At 45.8% G+C, this 15,732-nt stretch overlaps 1 protein-coding gene across 2 annotated transcripts in view; it reads left to right on the top strand.

The window, feature by feature from the left end:
• Positions 1-15,732, top strand: part of DELE1 (DAP3 binding cell death enhancer 1) — a 22,639-nt gene continuing 6,907 nt past the window's right edge. Inside the window, exons 1-9 of one of the 2 annotated variants that reach the window (XM_068697678.1) lie at positions 5-254; positions 621-741; positions 925-1,045; positions 1,421-1,564; positions 8,019-8,074; positions 9,618-9,711; positions 10,436-10,578; positions 11,335-11,493; positions 13,219-13,311. In XM_068697678.1, coding sequence (XP_068553779.1) covers positions 112-254; positions 621-741; positions 925-1,045; positions 1,421-1,564; positions 8,019-8,074; positions 9,618-9,711; positions 10,436-10,578; positions 11,335-11,493; positions 13,219-13,311 — 1,074 coding nt within the window. In that variant the 5' untranslated portion in view covers positions 5-111. Of the gene's footprint in view, positions 255-620; positions 742-924; positions 1,046-1,420; positions 1,565-8,018; positions 8,075-9,617; positions 9,712-10,435; positions 10,579-11,334; positions 11,494-13,218; positions 13,312-15,732 lie in introns of both variants that reach the window. The other variant, XM_068697679.1, reaches the window with a different exon arrangement.

Consider the following 15,732-nt stretch of genomic DNA (forward strand, 5'->3'; position numbering starts at 1 on the left):
CCCGCAGCCCTCCGCTCCCCTAGGCCGCGCCGCCCCGTGCATGGCCGCCGGGGGCCGCTCTGCGCCGCGGTCTCCCGGCAGCGCCGCCCGCTCGCTGGAGCCGCGGCCGCCATGTGGCGGCTGCTGCTAGGCCGCGGCGGCCTCGGGCGCTGCTCGCTGCCGCCCACCCGCCCGCCGCCCGGCCCCGCTGCCACATCCACAGCCACCGCCACCGGTCCCGGTTCTGAGCCGCCCGACAGCCGCGGCTCGCAGCGGTGAGTGCGGCCCCGGCCCAGCCCCGAGCCCCCCCCCCGGCTTCAGGTCCGGTGCTCGGGGGCTCCTGGCGCAGCCCTGTGAGGTGGCTGCTGTCCCCTGCTCGCTGTGCTTGCTGCGCCCTTACTGTGCTGAGTCGTGCTCTGGTGGCTCCTCTCACGCCCTGCCGTGGTTTGGTGGCTCCTGCAACGCGCTGGGTTTGGGGGCTGCAGGCACAGCCTTGCTGTGGTGGCTTTTGGTGTGGTGGCTCCTGGCACACACTGAGTTCGGTGGCTGCTGTCACGCTCTTGCTTTGGTGGCTCTTGCTTTGGTGGCTGCTGTCACAGCCTTGTCTTGGTGGTCGTGGTCACAGCCCTGGTGTTTTGCAGGTGTTGCAGCGCGCCCAGGTGTCAGAGCGAGCGGCCCCACGATGGCCAGGAGCGAGAAGGAAGGAGGCAGCCGCTGCCCGGGCTGGTGCCCCGCTACTCCGTGCTGGATGCCGTCACCTGGGTGAGGAGTGGGTGGCAGGGAGCGTGGTGCCTGCAGGCCTCGGGGTGTCTGCTGTGCCCCGCTGGGAGGGCAGCGGGGTGGGACGCCTCCCCGAGACCGAGCTGTGGCCACGCTGCCCTTCACAAAGCGGGCAGCCAGAGGTAGCGGGGCTCTGATCTTAGATTTGCGTCTTCTTTTCTTCAGGGGGCAGTGGCCGCACTTCTTCTGCAGCTGGTCAAACAGATCTCGTGGCTGCGATCGCTGCCGGACGCCAGGAGGGAGCACAGATCTTCCTGGCTTTCCTCACTGCCCGCTCAGCAGACAGGTCAGCAGCTCTGGCACAGGAGAAGGGGTTGTGGGGGGATCTGGCTCTCAGACATGGTTGCTGCTTCCCAATAGTTAACATCTGTCCTGCTGTTGTCAGAAGCTGACAGGCAGGTTTCAAGCTCTCTGGAGAGATTGAGGGCTGGTATCTGTTAGGGGAATCTCACTCTTCCTTACCTATTTGGTGCAATCCCAGTTTGCATTTTGCCTCCCTTTATTTTTGTCTTCTGTTCTGGATTTTACTCCACACGCCTTCCTCCTGCTTGGCTTCATGGCCAGAGCAGAGGAGGGAACTTGGTAGGTAAGCAGTTGTGTGTTCCCTCTTAGAGCAGATTCAGCATGGCTCACAGGAACTGTTTTGTGCTCTACATTTCAGTGGTGACCGAAGCCTCAACCAGTTGTCCCAGTGCGCATCTGGGGCCCTGCTTCTTGCAGAAAGCAGGTCCAGAGGTTGCATCAGAGAATTCATTCCCGGGCATCCCCTCAGGTCCAGGAGAGAGCCAGCTCTGGGCAGAAGAAGGTATGTATGATGTGATATTTGTAGAAGGACTTCTGAGTGTCTGAGTTTCCCCAAGGCAAAGCTAGCATCCAAGAAGCATTTTGCCATTGCTGAAATTTGGAGGAGGGAGATCAGAGTGGAAAGACAGAACTTTGGAGAGATGAGTTGGAAATCCAGAGACAAGGAAAAAAGCTCCTGAAGACAAGGAGGTGCCTGTGGTATAACTGTGCAGTAACGTTGGCTCTCCCAATACTGGTCTGCCTTGGTGACCAGGATACAGCATCCAGATTCTGTTCTTTTATTGTAGACAGACATTTGCAGTCATGAATGTTCAGGAGAATAGTGCAACAGTGATCTGAGAGACTTGCTGTGCAGTGTGAAGCTAAAGGAATTCTTTTCTTCCTGGAAGATGAAGATGAGCAGTTATGCTGCAGACAAAATAGTGGGAGGAGGTATTAAAGGAATTCTTAATAAAGTAAGTCTTACAGAAGTAGGAAGATAGACTTCAAAAAATGGAAGTCTCATCCAGGAAAGTGTGCCATAACATGTAAAATGTGAAGTCATATCAAGGAAGATTGGATGAAGTCTTCAGTAGGGTTGTTCACTAGATATATAAATAGTAATAATAGCTTTAGGAAAACTGTTAAAAGCAGGAGCAGGTAAAGGGAAGGACAACATATACCCATGGTGTAGAAGCAGCACCAAAAAAAAGCCCACAGATGTTAGGTAGGAGATGTAAGGTGTTGCAAAAGAGGCTGGGGGGCTTCCCCATTCACTTTTTTCTGCTGTGCTGATCTAAGCTACTGCCCATCGCTGCTTATCAAATCCATCTCCTGCCAGAGGTTACCAGTCCCATCAGTTGGCAAATGGAGCATTTTGTTTCCATGTTTCCTAATTAGCTCCAGGAAAACAGCCAGGTTAATTTACCTAAACTGCCAATTAGACTGTTTAACCCATCTGCTTTTGCCTGGAGCATATTAAGAAGCACTCAGATACGCGGCCTCACTGGCAGATTACTGGACATGGACCTCTGGGAGAAGCGGTGGGGAGTAAGTGGAGACAGCGCTGTCTTCAGCTGGCACAGCTGAACCTTCAGCAGTGAATGTGTCTGTATCTGACAAACAGTTTCCTACTGAGAGTCAATAGGGAGAGCTTTTAGGCAAACTGATAAATTGAACAGTGACAAGTCTCTAAGGCCACGTGCTCTTTGTTCAGATGCTCTCCGGAAGCTATGAAATTGCTGAGCCTCTAATGATGGTATGTAATCCAGTGCTTAAATCTGCTGGATGACCAGGAGAGGGAACAATGACAAATTAGACGCTAGCCTTTGAAAAGAGAGGTTGTTTGAGCCACAGAACTGAAAAAAAAATGTAATTATGAGGTGATAGAAACTGTATCATGGAATAGAAATGGTAGATACCTGGATGAGTGTGCTATATTAAAGGTCTGGAAGGGCTTAGGAAGCCATTTCTCTTAGCAGCTTGCTCCATTATGTGAGTCTTAACAGAGAACAGAGTTATAGTTTGTAAGTCTATTAGAGTTCTCTGGAGAAGTCAACAGGCATGTGGAGCAAGATTATCCAGCTTTTAGCTTTTTGAAAATCTTTCAACCAGGGCCTAAAACAAAGCTATCTGGAGAAATACAGCTGATGCGAGGGAAGACAGAGGGACCGCTCTTAGGCTAGTAACTCCTTAAAGTATAAGAAATAGTTTTCTGATGGAAAGCCATTACCGGTGGATTCCCCTAAGTGCTTTATAGGAACCTGGTCCGCTCAGCAGAGTCAGCAGTGATTTGGAAAAAGCTGATGAGTGAGGTGACAGGAGAAGCAAATGTAGTACAAAATTATTCAGGACAGTCAAACCTGGGAGTCACAGCAAAAGATTGCACAAGAACTAACAACAGGGTAATTTCAAGGTAGGTTAAAGTAGTATGCACAGGGGACTGTAACTGAAAATACAGAATGAGGAATGTCAAATTAATAATTACACTGCAGAGAGGTCATCTAAAGTTACTGTGGATGTGTTTTTGAAAATGTTGCCAGTGCTCTACAGCAGTGAGGTAAATGAAATGTTGGTTGATGTAAAGGAAGGAACCGAGGCCAAAACAGTATCATAGGTCTGGTAAGTCTGCAGTGCAGCCACATCTCAGACACTCTGTCTTAAAAGCAGTGACCAAAATGGCATAGAAAAGGATGATAAGGAGTCAGTTACATATAAAGGGAGACTGTCTCTTCAGTTTAAAAAAGAAGTGGCAAAAGGTGTGCTAGTGCTCAGTGAAACTAAAAATATGGATGGAAGATGAATAGAGGACAATACTTTTCATAGTACATGTATTGATAGGCAGCACAGAAATGGTCGGGTAGCGAGTGTGGATAAAGCAAAAGATCATACGTGTTTGGCCAGAGCACAGGTAAATTGTGGAAGTCATTGCTATGTGGCCAGAAGGAGCAATGGGTTCCAAAAAGTGATTAGGTAATTACACATTCAGATTAAACTGAATCATTGTGTGATTACCCATTCAGATTAAACTTAATTGATCCAGCCAAAACCTGCTGAGATGATCACAGAACAGCTGATTGCTGGAAAGTCTGGCCAGGAAAAGCATGACTTTTTAATTCCTGTTTCTTATATGTGCTACCCAACCATCTTCTACCATCAGTTGCCAGAGATAATGTAAGTCAGAAATAATTTGATTTTGCTCTATATTTAAGTCTTTGGGTTGCATTCTCACATTATGCTGTGTATCTATTTTGTGGGAATTTATTGAGGAAAGTCAGGGTGAAGAGATTCAGTAATTTTCACTAAAGAGTCTCAAAAAATACAAAGCTTTGTAATGTTGAGAAGTCCTGTGAATCTTTCTCTGGAAAGTTTGAGATGGGAAGTTTGGTGATGCTTAATGAGAGACCCTCCTCTCAGAGTACGTTTGGCTTTCTGCAGAAAAAGCCACGTAAAGCTTAGGAATCTTTTCCCAATATTTAGCTACTGAACGGGACTGAGGCCGACTGTCAGAATGCAGCAAGAAGTTGGGGAGAGCAGAAGGAAGGGAAGGACAGATGTCTGGCAGAAAAGTTTTGCCATTAGAGAACAAACCTGCAGAACTGGAGTGGAGCCAAATGTACCTTCATTTCTCCATTTTGCTGTTGCCAACAGTGGCAAAGGACCTTCTACAGGGAATTTCATGTCCTCACCCTTTCTTTCAGTGTTTGGGTTAGATTCCAGGCTTGCTTCTGCTGCTCTACACGTAGTGACAATCTGCTGTTGCTGTCAGCTACTCTGTTATCTTGAATGGCAAAGGTCTTTGTGATGTACACAAACATCCCAGCTTTGCAGATGACCCATAACAGTTTTAACATAACACAGCATGTTAGAAACTATTTCTTTTAAAACACTTAACACTTTTTTTTTTTTGAGTAAACATTAGGAAATTTGCTTAAAAGTTGCTTTAAATGTAATACTAGATAGTACTATCAGCGAGTCTTCAGGTACATGATCACATCCTATTTTTTCATGCAATTTTTGCCTCGCTTGAAGCTTTTTTGTGGAAAGCGAAAGTCACATAGTGAACAAGCGGGTGATTACAGCCAGTCAGGGTGTTACAGCAGCTGAATGTTGCCCTGGGCAGTTGTTTTTTTACCCCTGGCAGGACTGTAAAATTTGCTATTTCAATTCTGAGATTAGAAACATTTTCAAAGTGTGTTTTCATTTCAAAGCACAATGAAACCAATTGGAAACACTAAAATTTTCCATGAGGCAGGAGTCCTGGATTTTGGCCAGTGCTTGTTGTGAATTCATTCCTGTGAAGCATTTGGATGTTTCATTATGAGCAATCTAGACTATCTATGAGAAGATTAATAATTCTGCACTTGGAGCTAGGTTTGAGTAACATTTGATAAAGTGCAGGATGAACAGTGGGGAAATACAAAATATTTATTAGCTGCTGAGTATGTGAGCATTGGGCATCCAGTATGCCAAAACTGTAGGATCACATGGAAAAAAGGATGCAGAGTCATGATACATCGTAACACATGCTTAAAGAAGTAGAAACACAGTTGCACAGAAAATTGGAGCTGTGGTATTCCCAGCTCTTAACGTGCTTTGCTCTTACAACCTTACAAATAAATTAACAACCTCTGTGAGTGCAGTAGAGCAATGAATTTGTACAAAACCCTGTTCCTGTGAAGTTCTGCTGAAGCTTGGCCATTCCTCAAATATTGCCCTGGAACCTTATGTTGGGAAATAAGAAACAAACAGTTGGGGTGAACTTGTATTGCCTAGTGCTAGTCCAAAGGTTAATCTAAGCTGGTCTTCTCATTCTGCTGAAGTAGAACAGGGTTATTGCTGCCTGGGGGGTGCTTTTATTTCTCCATACACTGCTGAAGGAACCTAAACAATGTGTTAGCTCCAGTGCCGGGTTTGAGAGGGCTGCTGTGAGACAAGCCAAGTCTTAAGAGTAATGATCTCCGTGAAGAGTTTTGATTTGTGGCTTGCCCAGCTTCAAGTGAGAGTTCCGAGAGAATTCATTAACTTCATCTGTCAGGAGATGGGTCTGGGTGTCCAGACTGGCTGCTCCCCGTGTTTTCTTCCAAATGATTTGCTCTCTGGGAGTGGTAGCTCTAATCTGGGGAGATTACTGGGATTTGAGTGAGGAGAGACTTCCAGTGGGAGGGGGGCATGGGATGGTTGTGCATGCTGATAGCTTCTTCAAAGCAAGCAAGAATGAATGTTTTTCTAAACAAATAGCTTGGACAATTTCTTTAATACGGATTTCTTTTTCATGAGATTTGCTGTTGTGTATGTGGTAAAAAAACAAATTACATCATGAGGGAGATACCTGAACAAGAGAGAGAGTCCTACGGTGAGAAAGATCAGATAATTTTATGTCTGTTCTGAAAATAAATGTAAAGCACAACTAATAAATTTGCAGACTATATTACTTTTGGTGGAATGATAAATAGAAATTGTGTTTGCCATCGTGATCTTGCTTGTTGGGTGAGTGGGACTTGTTCAGATAAAATACATTTTAATACAGCCAGAGGGGAATCGTTTATCTAGGAATAATGAGGCTGCAGCTGGAACATGGGTCACAGCTCCGTGTGTGTTGTATGATGGTGCAGGCACCAGAAGAAGTAATCCTGCCTATTTCACGCTTGCTTCTGCCCCTTTGCCAGCACAAGCATCTGCAGAGCCATATGGTGATGGGAATCAAGGAACCAGGACCCCAAAAAGACTGATTTCTCACTCATTTTAGTTCCCTGCTCTGCACCCACACAGCTCAAAAGGGCAATGGGGAGACATGAGGAGGGCACAGCTACTTCTGCAAGCAGCAGGGATCCAGGCTTCACCACCTGGCGTTAGATGCCCAGTGGGGCTGAGCTACTTCTGGTGATTTGGGTTAAAAAATAATTGGCTTCAGCCAAACCTCGATGTTCGTCCTCTTTGCTGGAGGTCACCGCAGTCTTGGAGCAGCTGGTGTAAATGCTTGTGTAATCACTTCCAACAGTTCTGTCGAGAGCGCGGTGGCTTAGCTTTTGCTGTAGATGCTTTTGTGAGATAATTCAGGCTGAACCCAGACAGATAGTGGCTGAACGCGTCAGCGTATCTGAGAGGGCGGCGGTGTGCAAGTGGGATGCTCGGGGGTGATAACCTAAGCCTGCATCCAGCACAGCCAGAATAGCATGTCTGATCACCCCTTTGCAGAAGCAGAACTGTACCCTACAAAGAAATTACCTGGAAAAGGAGTTAGGATAGGCAAGCACCTGGGCACGAGATCTGTGTGATGCTCCAGCCATCAGCAATAGGAGTGTGGTTCTCACAAACTAAGCAGGTATGAACTCAAATAAGGAGGCAGTTTTGTCCTTTCCATGACACTGGTGAGACTGTCTGCTCTTCAATAACAATGTTGAAAATTCAGGAATAGTGGCAAAAAGTCATAAAATTAATCAACTCAGGCAGAAAAGTGCTTCAGTTGAAAGACATGAACAGCTCGGTCTGTTTAGAATCACAGAAAAGAATCAAGAGGGGTTGATTAGTAGTAACGGGACTTTGAAAAAAGAGAATGGGCTTTTTAGTAAAGAGAAAAAAAAGCCTGGAAGAGCCAATGCCAGGGAGCAGAAACCAGATGTGTTTTTATTTGAAACAAAGCACAGATTTTTAAAGCAGTGATTACAAGTTGCTGGAACAAACTTCCAGAAGAAGCAGGAGATTCTCTGTCTTTTGGCACCTTCAGGTCAAGACCAAGCCCTTTCTGGAAGAGGTGCATTAGCCAGCTGCAGATTATAGGACCGCATTCACGTGGCACTTAGCTGCTTATGATACAAAGGTCAGATCGGGCAGAGTTCCTTCTGTTATTAGTATCGCTATCTGGGCAGATGATCAGTCCTCTAGGAAAGAATTGAGGAGCAGAGAAAGGCATCAGGAGGAAGAAGTGAAGGTACAGCATTGCTTAACCCTGCTTTTTTCTTCCTCTTTTAATGCAGGGGAGTTCCCAGTCCCTCAGCGCTCCAGCCCAGGGCCAGTTCCCCACAGTACAAAGGTAAGCTTTCATTTTTCATGTGCTCCGTCTGTGCCTGAGGCCCCTTTGCAACAGGAAGACATCTCAGTGCAACCCCAAGCGCAGCCTGAGCAATCCACTCACACGCAAGACTGCTTTCTGTCCTGCATAGCTGGAGGCCGGGAGCCAAAGAGATGTGATGTGCTGCCCTTTAGCCAGAGTAAAGTTCCAGGAACTACAAACTGCTGTCCCTGTCCTTTAAAGTGTCTATAAAATGGTGGTGCTGCAGAAAAGCACTGGAAGAAAATGTCCTAAAAACCCCCAACTATCCAGTAGCACCAATGTGGTGCATGGCTTTTGATGCCATCTTTCACTAGGTAACTACGTGCTGTTGCTATTTTGGTTTTTACCAGACAGCCTGTGACTGGAGAAGGTGGCGTCACCCCTCCCAGAGCTGCACATCAAGGCTGGGTCTTGTCTGTTAGAGAGAGGGAAAGAGAGGCTTTGGGCTCGAAGAGTGTATATCAGGTTGTGAGTCATTAGGTTGTAAAGGTTATAAATTATCTTATTGTTCTGTTTGTGAGTAAGCCTGCGAGTAAGCCTGCTAATTCCTTGCAATCTAGAGCTCCCCGTCTTAAAAGTCAGTCGGTGGAGCAGTTGCTCAGGGACACTGTGAACAGAATGGAGATGTATTTTGGGTTTAACAAAATGGGATCCTCTCTTTGACGTGGAAGGGACCTACCCCACCAGAAAGGTGTTCACTTGGTCTGCTAAGGGGGTGAGAGCTGAGCTGCCCATCCGAGAATCACATCACATCACTTCTGCAGGCCTCAGGAGGCTCTCAGGAGAGGACATGAGTCAGTCCAGGTCCTGTCCTGCTGTGAGCAGCCCTGGGAGCTGGCTGAGCACTAAAGCTGTTGGGCGGCACGGGGGCATTTCTGCAGCGTGACTCCGAGTGCGGAGGCATCTCAGCTCATGTGCAGTGTGTGCTGCTGCCACTCGATGGCACTAAATTTGTGCTCGAGCTCGGAAATGAGAGCTGCAGGCCAGACTAGTCCTCCTCCCACCTCCCAGAGCTGTGGTAAAGTAAAAAATACTGTTCATTACTGAGAAAGAAAAGACATTGTCTCTGCTGTGTGGGATTTTATTAGGAGTGTACAGTGTTCAGTAAGCTGACAGTATGGGCTCAGCTTGAATTGTGTAAAGGGTATACAGATCTGTCAGTGCATGTTTGTCAGAGAGAAATGCCATTTGCACTGCCGAACACAATGCAGGAGGGTGAACAAGGGCTAATGTTACATCTGAGGAGGGGAGCTGCATTAAATTCTGAAATGTTCTAATGATGTCAGATGTACACCAAGCTCCCTGATCAGAGGGGAGGTGAGCAATGTCCATAACGCTTCACTAAACAGATGTCTGTGTAGGACAGGGAGATTTTTATGTGGACACATGACACCAGATTACATCACCCTCTTGATTACTACAGGACAGTACGAATACGTCACTCTGCTCAGTTTCCAAGAAAAATCTGTTGCAGGCTTTGCATGTTTTTGCTGTCTAATAACTTTCTTTTCTGAATCCTCAGGGTGACCCAGCTCAGCGAGGGCGTTTGGAGGAAGCTGCTTTCCAGTTGCAGCAGATTTTCCGGGTTGATATTTCCATTGCATTCAATATCCTTGGTAATGTGGACTCGGATTTGTTTTGTCCTTAAACCACACATTTCACTTTTTGGAGGACCTCCAAATTGTTTCAGGTCTTGTGTGAAGACAGAGATGGCATATACCCAAGCTGAAGCCTCCTTTTAGCAATTTCAGCTCTGCTTTGAGAGATTTATTGCCCTTTGTCTCATCCTGCCACCTGATTTATATCAGCATATTGAAATCCAGGCTTGGTTGAAGTCTGCACTGTAGTCCTGACATCTGTAGTTAGAAATTAAGTCATCTCTGTCTTTTTGCAACACGAATTGTCTTATCTTCATAGCTCTTTTTTCATTGTCTGAGATCTCAGTCTTCCTGGCAAGCTGAAAAAGCAATTGCAGAACTGCAACTAACTCTTAAGAAGAGCTGAAGGAAGATGCAGTGATCTAAGAAAAAACTCCCTGCCCTACATACACCATTAGTAGCAGCACTAAAAAAGCAAGCTGTTTCTGCATGAACCATACATTGTGCTAGCTGATGATCCCTTTTTGCAGTGAGACCTGAATAATTCCTAAAATGCAGTGTTGCTGTTTTTCCTATGGAAGCTTTGGTTGTGGGGGATGAGGGCTGGTGACCCAGCTAGGAGTGGACTGGGCCACTTAGCACGGGCCAAGGGTGGCCCCGTAGCTCTGGGGGAGGTTGCTGTGTTTGAGGCTGCATTCTGTCCTTTTTCTTTTCCTCTGTTCTTACATTGTTTTCTTTGCAGGGATTGAAAGTATGAGAGCAGGCCACTACCAGATAGCTTATACCTGCTTCAAACTGGCAGCAGATCGAGGCTACAGCAAAGCCCAGTTCAACGTGGGTCTGTGTTATGAGCATGGCAGAGGCACAGAAAAAGACTTGGAAAAGGTATCCACAACTTGTAAAGTCGTATGTGTGTGGTACAGACCCAGAGAATGGTCTTCATGGGGTGCACAGGCACATTTCTCCTTTTGTATGGGTGTGACAATCTATGAAGTCTTGCTGGAAATTGCTGGAAATAATATAAACTGCAGGTTTGCAGCACTGGCTTCGGTGTTATAGGTCCCCGCAGAGATTTGCTCCTGAAATCCCCTTTGTCATTGCTTCTGAGGTCTTGTCGCAGGTACACAGGCTGTACCACTAGGCAGCTGGGAGAGTACCCATGAGAAACCTGTCATGTTACTGTATTTAAAACACCACTGCACAGCCGAGGACTTTACATCACAAGCCATCCAGTTTGCGTACCTCGACTACAGCCTGCCACCTAGTGCATGCTGGCCGTACTCAGCATCCTGTAGCTGAGAAGATCTGCAAAGGCTGCCTGTTTGGAGTAATTGTGCAGATCCCCACTGGCACAACATAAGCTTTGGTATTGTTGGCCCAGTGCCATCCCCTTCAAAACTCGGAGTTTTGACTAGAGAAGGCAGAGGTGGTTAGAGGGCTCTCCTACACTGGTAGTCCACTGTCTCACTTGAACGACCTCGTGTTCTTCAGCGGGGAAGTGTGGGAGGGCTGCCAGGGTAAGCATGTGCAGCTTATGATAGGTCTGGACAGAGAGGTTAAGCTTGTCCTGGCCAGAAGGGAGTCATGTCATGTCTGAGGGCATGTATTACCTGATTCACACAAGTGTTTCTCTGTTTCCAGGCAGCTTTCTATTACTACCGTGCGGCCAGCAGCTGTCACCCCATGGCACAGTACCGCTACGCTAGATGCCTCTTGTGCCACAGTCCTGAAAATGAATGGCACAGGCTTCAGAAGGCAGTGTCTTTCCTGGAGCAAGCAGCAGTGGCTGGGCTTACAGAGGTTAGTGTCCACCACGTGGGAATGATTATAAAAGCTGAACAAACGTTTTCATAGGAGAGAACCATCAGAGAACCCTGTCTAAAGGATTTGAACCACAAGACATCATAGAAAGCAGCATCTTTGGGACTAAAAGAAAAATTTTTCCTGCATATTGATACCACTGCCAGTGTATGGGGGACAGTCCTGCCTGCACACGGAAGGCAACTAGGTGCCCATTGTGTCAGTCATGCTGGTTGTCTATTTTGCTGTTGAGCTTTTTAACGTGGCTCTCTTAGCACCCCTTCCATGTGCTTATGGGACATTTTGCTTGTTGGTAATGTGCAAGCTCCAGGCCCTGTCACACATCTGTGGTAGAAATTCCCCTCTTGGCTTTCTTGCTTGAGGATAGGATGCAGCCATAACTGCTAGCCACTACACAAGGCTCTTTCTTACTTTACAAAGAAAGAGAGAGCTGAGAAGTACCAGTTCTTAGGAAACCTGTCAAGTTGTCCCTTCTTCTGTGCCAGATGTCCTTGGGTCTGCTTTGTTTCATCCAGCCTTTCATGTTCCATGCCTCGAGAATCTGCAGCATGGATGGGATGTGCCAGTGCTCAGAGAACAGAAGTAGCTGCATGCAAAAGATAGGGGTCCACACCAAAGTACATTTTAGATTCCGAGAAGGCAAAGTGTATCCTCTATTACCACAGGTTGCCACAACGTACATATTTGGATCAAACATCATGTTTTGACATACTTTTTTGCATCACTAAAAGCAATTCACACCTCTTTGTCTCCTCTGGATAAAGAGTGATGCAAACATCAGTAGGATGATTTCTCCAGATCTCTCTCTCACTCGCATTCACAGTGGAAATGGCTTTCCAAAGTATCTTTTGTTCCTAAAGTTTAAGGCTTCCTATTTTGCCCCAGTCATCCCACTCAGCAGACATGAACCTGACTAGAAAGTTTTAGGATGTGTCATTCAGGTGCCCGCTTTTGAATTCCCTCAGCTTTGAAGCTGGAGCCAAACATGTCTGTAACCATTCTCTCCAACATCTAGATTAGACCATCAGCTTAGAAAAACTGACCTGCAGTTGAAAAACTATTTCACTGCCTCCCAATGCAAAAGTACAGGTTGCTTTGGTGGAGGAACTTCCATGAGACACTTTGAGTAGGAACAAATCCTGTACTGTATCTGATTTTTCGAGATGATTCATCCGCATAGATCTGTGTACCCTGCCCTCCTTTCCCACTCTTTAGGGGATGCGTTTAGGCATGTGCCATCTTGTGTTAAGAATGCAAGCCATTCTGGCACTGAGTGTATCTCTTGTAGCACGCTGTTCCAGGAAGTACATCTGCTGTGTCTTACAGACAGCTCACAAGTAGGAGCCATTCTCTGGCTCTGACTTCAGCAGTGCAGTTTAAAACAAGACTCTGGGTCTTGTAATGCTAATGTGGTTGTATTACTGGGTGTATAGTGGAGTTTTGTAGATCAAATAGGATTTTTCATGTTTACCGTGTCGGACTGAGTTTCTTAGGACAGCCTCCGTTCTCCCAACAGGTTCTGCAGCAAGTAGGGTACTGTGCACACCAGTCTTGCAGGTGTCCCTGATGAGTTGCCAGAGATTATGTTCTGCTCCAGCAGCAGAGCTTTTACTGGCATTTGGACAACTTGCAAAATCAGTAAAAGAACGGGAGTAATTAAGGTGGAAAATCCTGGCTGATTTCTATCATGTGGTTTTGCTGCAGGCACAGGCTTACCTTGGAGTGTTCTACATGAGGGGGCTACAACCTAAGGAGAAGAGAGGTCTGAAGTACCTGTTGCTAGCAGCAAAGAACGGTGTAAGTAACCTCCTTGTAAGCTGTGATTGTTCTGAATTTGGGTTTGTTGCAGGTGGCAGATCTCAGGGCTTCTTGAAGGTGGGAGTGTCAGGATGGCACTGTGCTGCCTGAAAGGACAGAGTGGAAAGCCCCTGATGAGGAAACAGGCCCAGGGACACAGACCCTACAAAATATAATCATAGAAAAGCTGTATTGGGTTAGAGCAATTCTTAGGACCAGTGCTTATGCTTTTTCTGACAAATACTCATTTAGCATAGTTTTAAAGCTTTCTGTTATGGAGCCTTTATACCTCCCCCAGTCAAGCTCTTTCACTGCTGTGTCACTGGGGGAACTTTTTGTCTCTATCTTGAATCTATTCTTCAAAATAAGCCCATTATTTCTTGCCTTCTATAGAGGGGATGAACAGACTATTTCTGTTTCTTTGCAGGGATCTTTTATGTACTTAAATATCTGAACTTGCATTCAGTCGTCTGTTGTTTCTGTTTTCTGTCTGTTGTCTGGATCCCCTTGCTCTCTCTTGAATTTTCTCCAAGTGACCCACGCTTTTTTTTTGAAGGACAGTGCCACAGTCTTAGCATAATGCTGCTCCTGAGGCCTTACCAGCACTTAGAGGAGTAGACCTATAACATCACATGTCTTGCAGCCTGGTTTTTGCGTTCTTTACAGCACCATGACATTGTTCACTCATTTTCAGCTTGCACTTGATTGTAAGAGCTATTTTTTTTCTGAAGAACTCTTTCATTTTATCTTGAGTTCACACAACTTTTATGTAATGGAAAATAATGAATAACTTCCCTCTTCTTCTGGCAAGTACTTCTGATTCTGTCACCCTTCAGTATGTCCTCTCTGAGTCATTTCTTTTGCAAACTGCAGAGCAGTAGTTTATTTTGTCTCTCCTTGTAGTTAAACTGTTACATTTGTCTTGTCAGTCCTCTCTGTATTTTTCTAGTTTTCGTCCATTGTAAAATGCTTTGGACTAAAACTGGACTCAGGATGGAAGCATTCCAGGGATCTTACATAATGAGATCTTCTGCTTAATTCTGTATTCCCTTCTAATATTGTTTTCCTATTTGCCTGCCACTGACTGATGTCTTGGTGGTTTCAGAAACTGTCACAGTGACTCTCAAATTTCTTTCCGTATGCACTCCTTTGTAGTTGTTAACACTGTTTCACCTGTGATTGTGCTGGCCACTCATAGCGTTGTAGGATCTTCTTTAATTCCTTACAATAAGTTCTATCCCTCTGAATGACATTACAACTACATCTACAACTCTTAAAAAAAAAAAAGAAAAAAGAAAACAAACACAAAAAATCATGGGTTCACTGTTTCTCAGGTTGTTGCTCTGTTCTGGAGCCATGGGGGTAGGTCTGACAAGCATTCTTCCAAACACAGCCGTGCTTCAGAGAACTGTGTTTTATTTTGGTTACCACTCTCCATTTCATCCTCCCTTATTTTATGGGAGCAACCACAGAACATAAAAAACATAAAGAGTGTTCTTGGAGAACTGAGTCAGACCTTCAGATTTCAAAGTGTATTACAGTCATATCTGCCATGCTAATTTGGGATTCTTCTCTCCTGGCGGTGGTCTTTGAGGTGTTCATCATGTAAGAGACCACTGTTGGAATACTTCATACTTATTTAATCCTGTGTCTTGTCACATCTGAAGTGTCAATCCTTCAGCATGTTTATCTCATCCCTAAAGATGTTTATTGCTGTCATAAACTGAGACTTGCAACATTCTGCAAAGCACCCACTCGTTGAGTTCTTTGCTTCCCTCCACCAGCTAGATCTCAGACAGCAACACTCGCAATATGTTCCTTTCTCATGGCTTTATTAAAACTTGCTACTTTTTTTTTTTTCAAAGCCCTATTTAGAACACTTTTCTGGCAGTCAGGCTATTCAAGTAATGTTTCTGTCTGTTTCACTGGAAAAGGTCTGTGTGACCACTAGCCCGTGTGGTCTTTTCAGTGTCTTCAGGACTGTCATCTTGTTTGTTTGCTCTCTGTGAGACCCTTTTCCTCCCATTGGATCTAAAAACTAAAGTGCACAGCTGACGCGCAAACATATCCTGGGTTTGGATTTGATTGCTGACCCATCTGCAGCGACATCTCGAATTTCTGGTTCATTCTCAGCCATTGCATATGTCTGAGTAGTTCAGATGTTTTTTCTGTAATGCTTAGTTGCTTGACTTATCTTCTGCTGCTTAAGATTACTTCTGGAACATGATCGTGTGGGGCTGAACAAGACACTGGCACACTGTTGTGTCGCAGGCCTGACGGACTGCGGGGCTGCCAAGGGGAATCTTCCAATCTTGGCAGCAAGCACCTCTGGCATTTGCTATGTTTTTACAAGACATCTGCGTGAACTGTGGCAGGGCAGTCCGCAGGGTGTGCTCACAGTTTGGGTGTGATCAGGATGTG

This window comes from Anas acuta, chromosome 14 (assembly GCF_963932015.1).
Source record: "Anas acuta chromosome 14, bAnaAcu1.1, whole genome shotgun sequence".
NCBI lineage: Eukaryota > Metazoa > Chordata > Aves > Anseriformes > Anatidae > Anas > Anas acuta.